Genomic DNA, 11,462 nt, shown 5'->3' with positions numbered 1-11,462 from the left:
ATTTGTTTATTGAACACTGATTCAACTTAACTTGGATACCTAATGATCAGTGGTAGAGCAGATGCTTTTATATTTTGCTGACATGTAATATACATACAAGCCAGTAGAAAATGCTTCAGGTAGATATTATTTTCAAACATATACACACCTTTTGAAAAAAATATTTAAGCACTTTCCTGCAATATACTACATAGCTACCAAGAATGTGATATAAATCTGTATTTTATTCGTCAGTATCTTGCTAGTTGTTACTAGTGGTAAGATATGTGAATCAATGGATCTCGAAAAAATGAAAAGAACTGAATCCTTGTGAAATTTTGCTAGTTTAATCCTACCCTATAAAACTGTTATAGTTTTAAAGAATTTGGAGATATCAGTTTTATTGACATCCAAATAAAAGCATTCATAAAAGAGAATACAGCTACTGCAGTTTCAGCAAATTTGAATAATCAATATCGCATCACGACAACCTGAGTGCCACATTTTAAAATTTCTGGAGAGAACTTATTGCTTTATGTTTAATGTTTATTTCTATTGAAATAATACACTACCCTCTACACAACTTAAGATTCTCAAAAAATGTAAAAACTATGAACTATTTATTTATTACCCAGTCACTTTTTATCAGATTATCATCGAAAAAATGAACTCTGGGATTTAAAAGTTTTAATTACTATAAAGAGTTTTATATGCTTGAATTATTTATCTACTAATTTTTTCAGCCCTTAAATTTCTTTTTTATCACATGAAAATTTCAATTTTTGCTTTAAATTATAATCTTTTAGTGTTATGATTCTTTTTTTAATTAGTTTTCTCATACAAGCCATTTAGAATTCACATACAAGATGGGATTTGCCCCATCTCTAGCTGTTATTTATGTTATACATATACAGTACTCTTTATGTATTGATACATGTATGCTTGCGTAGATCTTGAATTCTTGTAAATGCTTTTTTACATATACCACACACATGAGGTTTCTCTCTCGTATGGCTTTGCATATGCATCTGCAATTGCCTCTTTAGTACAAAGGATTTACCACAAATATCACACACATAAGGTTTTTCCCCCGTGTGGATACGCAAATGAGCTCGTAAATTTTGCTTCTGCGAGAACGATTTGTTGCATATGTCACAGACATGAGGCTTCTCTCCTGTGTGGATACGTTTATGGATCTGTAAATTATTTTTATGTGCAAATGCTTTGTTACATACATCACACATGTAAGGTTTCTCTCCAGTGTGAATAAGCATGTGTGTCTGCAAATGCGGTTTCTGTGAAAATGTTTTTTTGCATAAATCACATACATAAGGTTTCTTTCCCGTGTGAGTGTACATGTGCATCTGTAAATCATGTTTTTGACCAAATAATTTGTAGCATATATCACATACAAGAGGTTTGTGAATACGCATGTGTATACCTAAATTTCGTTTTTGTACAAAAGACTTGTTGCACACTTCACATACTACAGGCTTTTCTCCCGTGTGAACACGCATCATATGTACCTGCAAACTGCTCTTTTGCATGCATGATTCATTACATATAACACATATATAAGGTTTCTCACCGGTGTGTGTAAGACTATGTCTCTGTAAGTTATGTTTTTGTGCAAATGATTTGTTACAGACATCACATACGTGAGGTTTCTTAACTGCATGAGTGTGCATATGCATCTGTAAACGACTCTTCACAGCAAAAGACTTATTACACATTTTGCAAACAAGTGGCTTTTCTCCAGTGTGCATATACATATGTATCTGTAAATCTTTCTTTCCTGTAAAAGACTTGCTACATATGTTGCATACATGAGGTCTTATCCCCGTATGCATGTGCATGTGAATCTGTAAACCATATTTCTGGATAAATGACTTATGACATACATCACACACATAAGGTTTTTCTCCTGTATGAATACACATATGCCTCAGTAAATTATATCTTAATCGGAATGATTTATGACATACTTCGCACACATGACGTTTATCCGCCGAATGTGTTTGCATATGATTCTGTAACTGAGTCTTTTTCACAAATGATTTGTCACATAGCTCGCAGACAAAAGTATCTTCTTTTGCATGGAGCAACATACCAATTTATTCGTCAGTTCTTCGTCTGTACAATAAAGAAATTGCTTTAGGACATATAATGCATGTGAAATTTATATTCTGTAAAGCATCCGTCTGGGGTGTCATTTTAGAAATATTCTTTATCACAAACAGACCAAAAGATAACATGTACGAACCAAAATACAGAAATTTACAACATAAATTCCTTCTGCTGTAAATGCTTACCGTGCAGCTGTTTATTCAAAAAGACTGAAACCAGAATTAAGCTGTTATCTTATTAAGAAAAGCAACCCAATTTATATACACGTAATCAAAATATTTTAATGAAATATATTAAATTCCAAGGAAATGTTTCTATAAGTCTTTACTTTGAAGAGCGAAAGCTTTAAGACATATATATGTTTCGAATTTCTTTCACCGAGAAAAAAATCACGCCACTATTTAGAGTTTTCATAACTCGGAACTATAAAGTATAGCTTGGTTGCCACCGGAAGCGTATTTTTACTTTCTAGTAAGCAGCTGTTGCCAAACCAACACCTACATTTTCCGTACCGATAAATAAATATGCTTTCAGAAAACGAATTTTACAGATAACTGAGTCCCTAATACCGGAAGTTTACCGAAAAATGTGTACTTTTTCCCATGATGCCTTTCGAAATCGCTGATGCAATGTAAGGTTACCAGAATAAATTTTAGAGCCAAGTGCATTGTTCAAAAGTAGCCAAGCTTTTGTTCAATCTGTCGTTGTTCGTAGTAGTATTGTTAATATTAGGTCGTTCGGTGTGTTGTAACGGGCTTGTAATTTTGAAGTTTTTATAACTTGTAATCGACTATGAAGGTTCTGATAACCGGTGATTCCATGATTAAATATATGTACCAATATTTACCGTCTCAGCTGTATGATAATAAACTGCATGCTCTCGCGTTTCCGGGCATAACAATAGAAAGGTTGACCAAAAAAATTTCATCCTTTAATGAATACGATTGTATCCTTTTTCATGTAGGGACCAATAATATGGATTCTACTGTGGATGACAGTGTCTTAAAATATAAAAGTTTAATTCGGGAAGTGAGTAGAGTGAATCCGTATGCGCGGGTAGTCATATCAGGAATTTTGCCCAGAGTGGATTCGAAGTATTTAACTTATAATGAGAGAGACGAATTGCGACCTCGACTGCGCTCTGTCAACAACAAGAGTTCTCAGTTTGATGAAAAAATGATTGATCTCTGTGAAGAGCTGGATAATGTAACCTTCTGCATGTCATCTCGTGACTGGAGTGGATGCATGGCTCTGGATGGGCTGCATTTGAATGCAGCAGGAACACGGCAGTTAGCTACACTGTTTGTTCAAGTTTTGACGCAACTTTTAACTGAGAGTTCCAAAAGTACCAGTAAAATAGAGCTTCGAAGTTCATTGGATTTTCCTCCTCTCTGTGATGGCGGCAGCGATATTTTAACATCTTCAGCCTCTCCTCTGTATTCTGAAGTTGTTGCTGAATCAGCTCTGTCGAGGTATGTATATATATATATATATATATAATTTCTTTCCTTCTTCGAAATTCAAACACAAAGAAATATTTTTACAGCAAGGCATTAAATATTTAAGCAATCTGTTTGTCAGCCAAGCTATGAATTTCTGAATCATACTAAGCAACTGTTGAACTATCAAAATATTTATTCATTTTTCTTTTTAAAGTAATGAAATTTGACAAGTAAAATTCAGTGCCTAAGAATACAAATTGTATATTGTTTTCTTGAAAAAACTTAATGCTTCCTTGATAAAGCAGCTATTGCATTTAGTTGCGACAGCTGGAGAACGTAATCACCCAGTCAATAACATTCAAATTTCTAATGTTCTCAAAGGCTTATGTAGTGGCTTCTTTAATGAGGAATTTTTATCTGTCATGGATCATTTCAGTGCAGAGGCAGATTACAGAACAAGAGGCCCAAGACTGAGTTCCTTATTTTATTATATATGTGCTTATTATTCTTCCCAATACTGTAAAATTCAAATTTTCTTTGTTGATGACACAACTATTCTCATGCAAGTTCAAACACTAGAAAAAAAAATCCATATTCAACTGCAAAATTATTTCTGTTTGTAGAAATATGGTTAGAGATACTCAGTGCAAAGTTCTGTTTCACGCAAAAAAAGTTTAACTTGCTATCCATTCCCATGTTATTTGAAGGCTACAATGCAAGAAATCACATTTGCATGTAATCTACTTGATAATAAACACACTTTTAAATTTCACTTTGCCAAACTCTGAAATAAATTCTTTATTTCTGTGGCAAGCTTGAGATATTTTCTTGGAAAATAAGTAATTTTTCCATTCACAATAAAAAATTAGGCAAGTAAATTTTATTTGTCTTATATGTTCTGTTGGGATTACACAGGTGATAAACATCAATTTGTTTCAAACTGTAGCTGTTTAAAAGACATTAACCTTGTGACTACAGATCACTTTCATGCACAAAGAATTACAATCAGATAAATATTTGTGTGTGTTTATAATAAATCTTTTTAAAGTGCATCACTTTGAAATCAGTCCTTGTCCTATGATTCTAACATGCTGCAAATGACTCATCTATTAAGATAACGGCAAATTTGAAAGTGAATGATGAAGTACAGAGAATTTTTATATGTACATGTAGGATATTTTGGTACAAAAGAATCAGTCCTTTGCCAGTCTTAATTTAATAAATGGCATTTTTGCTAGTGATTAGTATGTATTTCTTCTGGTTTCTGAAAATCTGAACGTCATAAATGGCTGAGTTTATTAAATATATGCATTATTGTTAGTGTTTATATATATATGTTATAACTTACCAGCTGCTCATTTAATATTTGTTAAGAAAATAATACAGCCTACTAGGCAGTTAATCTTCTGATTGCTGAAAATATTGCCTAAAGTCACTGCAGAGGAGAGCATCTTCTAATGAATCATCACTGCTGAGGGGAGAAAACGCATCCCCCCATGGCCTTAATTTTTGCATAGCTGTCAAACTTACCTCAGAAACTGTGTGGCTGTTCTATTTAATAAATTGCTTATGGAAAAATAGTATTTAAACAGTAACATATATAAGCTACAGAATAAAGGGAAAAAACAGCATACAGGATAGTTTGCAGTGCATTTTACAGCTTGACTTTAGCTTTGATGCTCTAAAATTGTTTTTTTACAAAATAATGCAGAAAAGTGTAATCATAATTATTTTATTCCACAGGAAACTGCCATCACAGTTGAATGTGAAAGCTCCTTCAGAAACTGAACAGCAACTTCAAACAAGGTAGCTTTTTTATGCAAATGCATGAAGTACTACAGAATCTATAAATTTTTGTTCATGAACTCTTTGCTCTAAATTGATATTTATTATACTTCATTGCATATAAATTAATTTTTTAAACAGAGAATTTCAACAGTGTTCATCTGCTGCTGTTACTCAAAAGAACCTAAAGGAAAATTCTGAATTGTCTTCTTTCTTGAGGTAAATGATAATTCATTAGTGGTGAATCGTAATCATTTGTACCCTATGCGGCATCCATTTTTCATAACAGTTATTCCTTTTTTAGTAATTTTGAGATTTCATGAATTATTAAAGAATTGGTAAATTTCTTTTTGTGCAACGGTAAACAAGATATGTTTCCTCCACCTTTCAGGAAATCTGCTCATCCAGATCCTAATGGTTGGATTCATGTAGGGCGAAAATGTTTCACTCAAAATATAGAACAGTGTTGTCAGTTGAGGTGAGATATTGTTTCTAACTTTCCAAGGACAATAAATTAGAGCTTTTATCAAGATTAATTTCTTAGGATGTGGATATGAAATTACTCATAAACATAATGCTTCTATCTCCCATAGGAAGCCTTGCCTGGTTTCACCAAAGAATGTAGCATCTTTGAACTGTAAAATGTATCCAAGGTAAATCATAAATTCTTGTATGCTTAATCAAACATTATTATTTATATTTTTGCAAGTCGTGTACATTTCATTAAATTATTATTCTTCATTTCATATAAATTAATTTTTTGAACAGAGAATTTCAACAGTGTTCATTTGCTGCTGTTACTCAAAAGAACCTAAAGGAAAATTCTGAATTGTCTTCTTTCTTGAGGTAAATGATAATTCATTAGTGGTGAGAATCGTAATCATTTGTACCCTATGCGGCATCCGTTTTTCATAACAGTTATTCCTTTTTAGTAATTTTGAGATTTCATGAATTATTAAAGAATTGGTAAATTTCTTTTTGTGCAACGGTAAACAAGATATGTTTCCTCCACCTTTCAGGAAATCTGCTCCTCCAGATCCTAATGGTTGGATTCATGTAGGGCGAAAACGTTTCACTCAAAATATAGAACAGTGTTGTCAGTTGAGGTGAGATATTGTTTCTAACTTTCCAAGGACAATAAATTAGAGCTTTTATCAAGATTAATTTCTTAGGATGTGGATATGAAATTACTCATAAACATAATGCTTCTATCTCCCATAGGAAGCCTTGCCTGTTTTCACCAAAGAATGTAGCATCTTTGAACTGTAAAACGTATCCAAGGTAAATCATAAATTCTTGTATGCTTAATCAAACATTATTATTTATATTTTTGCAAGTCATGTTCATTTCATTAAATTATTATTCTTCATTTCATATAAATTAATTTTTTGAACAGAGAATTTCACCAATGTTCATCTGTAGCTGTTACTCAAAAGAACCTAAAGGAAAATTCTGAATTGTCTTCTTTCTTGAGGTAAATGATAATTCATTAGTGGTGAATCGTAATCATTTGTACCCTATGCGGCATCCGTTTTTCATAACAGTTATTCCTTTTTTAGTAATTTTGAGATTTCATGAATTATTAAAGAATTGGTAAATTTCTTTTTGTGCAACGGTAAACAAGATATGTTTCCTCCACCTTTCAGGAAATCTGCTCATCCAGATCCTAATGGTTGGATTCATGTAGGGCGAAAATGTTTCACTCAAAATATAGAACAGTGTTGTCAGTTGAGGTGAGATATTGTTTCTAACTTTCCAAGGACAATAAATTAGAGCTTTTATCAAGATTAATTTCTTAGGATGTGGATATGAAATTACTCATAAACATAATGCTTCTATCTCCCATAGGAAGCCTTGCCTGGTTTCACCAAAGAATGTAGCATCTTTGAACTGTAAAACGTATCCAAGGTAAATCATAAATTCTTGTATGCTTAATCAAACATTATTATTTATATTTTTGCAAGTTGTGTGCATTTCATTAAATTATTATTCTTCATTTCATATAAATTAATTTTTTGAACAGAGAATTTCACCAATGTTCATCTGTAGCTGTTACTCAAAAGAACCTAAAGGAAAATTCTGAATTGTCTTCTTTCTTGAGGTAAATGATAATTCATTAGTGGTGAATCGTAATCATTTGTACCCTATGCGGCATCCATTTTTCATAACAGTTATTCCTTTTTAGTAATTTTGAGATTTCATGAATTATTAAAGAATTGTTAAATTTCTTTTTGTGCAACGGTAAACAAGATGTTTCCTTCACCTTTCAGGAAATCTGCTCATCCAGATCCTAATGGTTGGATTCATGGCCGAAAACGTTTCACACAAAATGTAGAACAGTGTTGTCAGTTGAGGTGAGATATTGTTTCTAACTTTCCAAGGACAATAAATTAGAGCTTTTATCAAGATTAATTTCTTAGGATGTGGATATGAAATTACTCATAAGCATAATGCTTCTATCTCCCATAGGAAGCCTTGCCTGGTTTCACCAAAGCATGTAGCATCTTTGAACTATTAAAAGGATCCAAGGTAAATCATAAATTCTTGTATGCTTAATCAAACATTACTATTTATATTTTTGCAAGTCGTGTACATTTCATTAAATTATTATTCTTCATTTCATAGAAATTAATTTTTTTAACAGAGAATTTCACCAATGTTCATCTGTAGCTGTTACTCAAAAGAACCTAAAGGAAAATTTTGAATTGTCTTCTTTCTTGAGGTAAATGATAATTCATTAGTGGTGAATCGTAATCATTTGTACCCTATGCGGCATCCATTTTTCATAACAGTTATTTCTTTTTAGTAATTTTGAGATTTCATGAATTATTAAAGAATTGGTAAATTTCTTTTTGTGCAATGGTAAACAAGATATGTTTCCTCCACCTTTCAGGAAATCTGCTCCTCCAGATCCTAATGGTTGGATTCACGTAGGTCGAAAACGTTTCACTCAAAATATAGAACAGTGTTGTCAGTTTAGGTGAGATATTGTTTCTAACTTTCCAAGGACAATAAATTAGAGCTTTTATCAAGTAACCAAACACATTTTCAGAAAAAGGGACTGAAAAATGTTGTTAGAGCTGGCATATGGGAATCCATTTTAATGGATTGATCCCAGCTGAATATTGGGCAGCTCAGTTCAATATTCAGTTTTCTGCTGATGACCCACTTAGGTCAAAGTAAGAAATATATATATATCTTAATGTAATGCAATCATTATACAGGGTGTGAATCAAAAGTTTAAAGACTTACCTTGAAATAGAAATTTATTGGACATTTAAATACAGCGGACTAAAATTCTTCAAAATATAATACTTCAGCATCAACACAGCGTGCCTTCCACTGTTCGTAGCCCTTCTGGAAGGCCTCGAGTGTCATGCTGTCAAGGGCTCTCGTCGAAGCCTGTTGGATGGGGTCGAATCGCTTTCCTTTTAGGACTGTCTTGATTCGGGAAAAGAGGAAAAAGTCACTTGGAGCCAAGTCGGGACTGTAGGGTGGCTGCGTCAGTGTTATCACATTGAACTTGACTCAAACGTCGGCGGGTGCATTGTCATGGTGCAGAATCCAGACGCCGGGCGGACTCGATCCCTCAAGCGGCGGAGCACTCCAACATAAAAGTCACCTGTGACAGTCTGTCCACAAGCAACAAACCCTTGTGAATCACTCCTTCACAATTAAAAAAGCAATCAGCATGCACTTCACACGCGACTTGCTCATGCGAGCTTTCTTGGGCTTCGAAGAGGAAGCAGTGTGTTATTTTGAGCTTTGATACTTCGACTCAGGATCGTACTCGTAGACCCAGGTCTCATCACCAGTCACCTTTTTCTCCAGAAGGTTCAGATCAACATTCAACCGTTGGAGCATTTCCTGGCAAACAGTCATGCATAATTTTGCATAACATCTGTATATACGCACAGAATAAATGACTTCTTTTCCAAAAGGAATTTTTCAATGATGTCTGTACATACATATGTATTTATCTCACATAACTAAAAAAGATTAGCCGTAGAATGTTTGTTGTATATGGGACTGCTATAGTTGTGCATCTCTCTTTTTATTGTAATTGCCAGAACCAAATATACCCACACACACCTTTACCTAGCCTTAATTTTCACAATCATTGGCCCTAGTCTATACTCCCAATTATCATTGAAATGCTTTAAATGATGAAAATAGTTGTGTTTTGGCGATGTAAAACTTTTTTTAAAAAATTATTTTTGACAAATAACGAAATCTATTTTAATGCGATCTCCAGCTTCCTTATGTCTGCAAAAATATCTGGGACATTTTTATACTCATTATAAAAAATGAAATTATGAAAAGTTTGACTCCCATGTGACAAAGACTGAGCAGTGTTTTAAATTTCAAAATCTGCAGTTTTTGTATAATTTAATAAGTAATGTGATGTGCACATCAGATTTTGCATATGTATTTTAAAATTTTATACTCTTTAATTTACTTCTAGTAATAATGTATCAGATTGAATTAAATTGTATAATATATGTTTCTGATGTTATTTTTATTTTAATGTTTGAATTTGTGTTGAGTCAGAATACATACATGCGAGCATCTCAGTCAAAGGATGAAAATATGACTTTTTAAGTAAATTCAAAATAGTGTCATTCAAATAATTTTGAAACTGATAAAAAGCTTTCAGAGATTTGTAAAATAATAATAATTTGTAATTGTCTCCCGAATCCTTCTCTTGTAAACATTGTATGGTAAAAAATCTGAAAATATTAGTATATATGATGTTTGAATGCATTCAAATCAAATAGATATTTATTGAAATTGTTTTGTTCTAAAGAGTTTATGTTCATAAAGTATAGTTTAGCATCTATAATCAGAATTACCTAAATCAAGCTTATGTTTGTTTGTCCCTTCATAATAACTGATGGGCAACAAAAATAAGCTTGTTTTAGTACCTGACAGATTGAAGGAAAACCAGCACCTGTATATCTAAGTGGGTACTTTAGGTATTGCTGGGCCTTGCTAAGTACTAAGCTTCCACCAAAATGGAATTTTGAAGAAGAATGCTCTGAATGTGGTCAGAAAGTCTCCTACCACCAACCTCTCAAGGATTTTGCCTCACCTTCTGCTTTTAGTGCTCCTTGCTAAACAACCATTACACACTTACATTACAACATCCATGCCTTCTTTGGGATTTGAACTCGAACCTTTTGGTATGATAGGCAGCGTCATTAACTACTATCCTGTCTGGGTGCTACAGCATAGTGTTGCTATAATGGAAGATGTCTTGGTTCTGTGAAGACATGAAAACAATCACAAAAGAAATGATGCCTTTCTGCATGTGAAGGAATTCTTTGTGAAGTATGCTCTTTTGTCAATCGAAACAAAATTCAGAAATCACTTGGATGCACAAGCAGATATGTGAATTGCTATTAAAGTGCCACAATTTGGAAAAAAATATCCAATACAGAGGAACAGAAATAGTTATTAATTATTGTTTTGAAAAATTTATGCAAATATTAAATTTTGTAATATTTTTTTAGTTCCTTTATTATTATTATTATTATTATTATTATTAAAATTTGATTACATAACTGTTTTCTTTTTCCTCACCCTCCCTAGAAACTTTGTTAGGGGCTGCAAGAATATAATTTTTTAGAACTGCTAGACATGGAAAAGTTTGGGAACCTGTGTCTTAGAAGATGATATTGTGAAGTTCAGTTTTGAACTAATAAAGAATACTGTATATGTACATATAAAAAAATCTAATATCTATGTGAATATGTTTCAAACCTGTTTCTGAATATATATATATTTATTTATATTTACATAATACACTTAAAAAAGGGAAGATAACTAAAGTTTTCATTTAATAAACTAAATATACATGCAGGAGTAGTGTTTGACCTACTCCACTCTCATGTAGACATTACTCCTGCATGTATATGCAGGAGTAGTGTTTGAGCCCAATACTGGCATATGTATCTATAGGAGTGAAATCATTAAGCAACTGGGAAACAAAATAATTTTGCCCTTTACAACATTAAATTTTTTCCATACATCTAAAGCATTCTTAGTTATATTGCTGTCATAAAATCTGGTCTAAATTTTTGTGAAATGTAAGTTAGTACATTGCTTATACCACTTGTCCATCAGAGT

General features: G+C 32.7%; 2 protein-coding genes across 2 annotated transcripts; one reads left to right on the top strand and one right to left on the bottom strand.

The window, feature by feature from the left end:
• Positions 1-304: 304 nt before the first annotated feature.
• On the bottom strand, positions 305-2,685 carry LOC146995301 (uncharacterized). The gene has a single exon (XM_085823208.1). It carries the CDS (start codon positions 2,085-2,087, stop codon positions 900-902), a length of 1,188 nt encoding a protein of 395 aa, XP_085679334.1. The 5' UTR covers positions 2,088-2,685; the 3' UTR covers positions 305-899.
• Positions 2,686-2,777: 92 nt separating this feature from the next.
• Positions 2,778-7,851, top strand: LOC118202609 (uncharacterized). The gene is made up of 14 exons (XM_085824506.1): positions 2,778-3,578; positions 5,292-5,354; positions 5,475-5,552; positions 5,725-5,811; positions 5,927-5,986; positions 6,102-6,179; positions 6,353-6,439; positions 6,555-6,614; positions 6,730-6,807; positions 6,980-7,066; positions 7,182-7,241; positions 7,357-7,434; positions 7,604-7,687; positions 7,803-7,851. The coding sequence occupies exons 1-14, from the start codon at positions 2,899-2,901 to the stop codon at positions 7,849-7,851; spliced, it is 1,629 nt and encodes a 542-aa protein (XP_085680632.1). The 5' UTR covers positions 2,778-2,898.
• The last annotated feature ends 3,611 nt before the right edge of the window (positions 7,852-11,462 follow it).

This window comes from Stegodyphus dumicola, chromosome 9, assembly GCF_044657685.1.
Source record: "Stegodyphus dumicola isolate Sdum_Otavi_A_Nest chromosome 9, ASM4465768v1".
Taxonomy (NCBI): domain Eukaryota; kingdom Metazoa; phylum Arthropoda; class Arachnida; order Araneae; family Eresidae; genus Stegodyphus; species Stegodyphus dumicola.
Note: the sequence above shows the minus strand (reverse complement) of the source record. Positions and strands in the feature narration are given on the sequence as shown.

Excerpts from the sequence above, each read along its gene's own strand:
- LOC118202609 (XM_085824506.1), top strand. The coding sequence starts at position 2,899 with ATGAAGGTTCTGATAACCGGTGATTCCATGATTAAATATATGTACCAA. Across the intron at positions 5,987-6,101 it reads AACTGTAAAATGTATCCAAG|AGAATTTCAACAGTGTTCAT; the intron begins GTAAATCATAAA and ends TTTTTTGAACAG. Across the intron at positions 6,615-6,729 it reads AACTGTAAAACGTATCCAAG|AGAATTTCACCAATGTTCAT; the intron begins GTAAATCATAAA and ends TTTTTTGAACAG.
- LOC146995301 (XM_085823208.1), bottom strand. The coding sequence starts at position 2,087 with ATGTTGCTCCATGCAAAAGAAGATACTTTTGTCTGCGAGCTATGTGAC.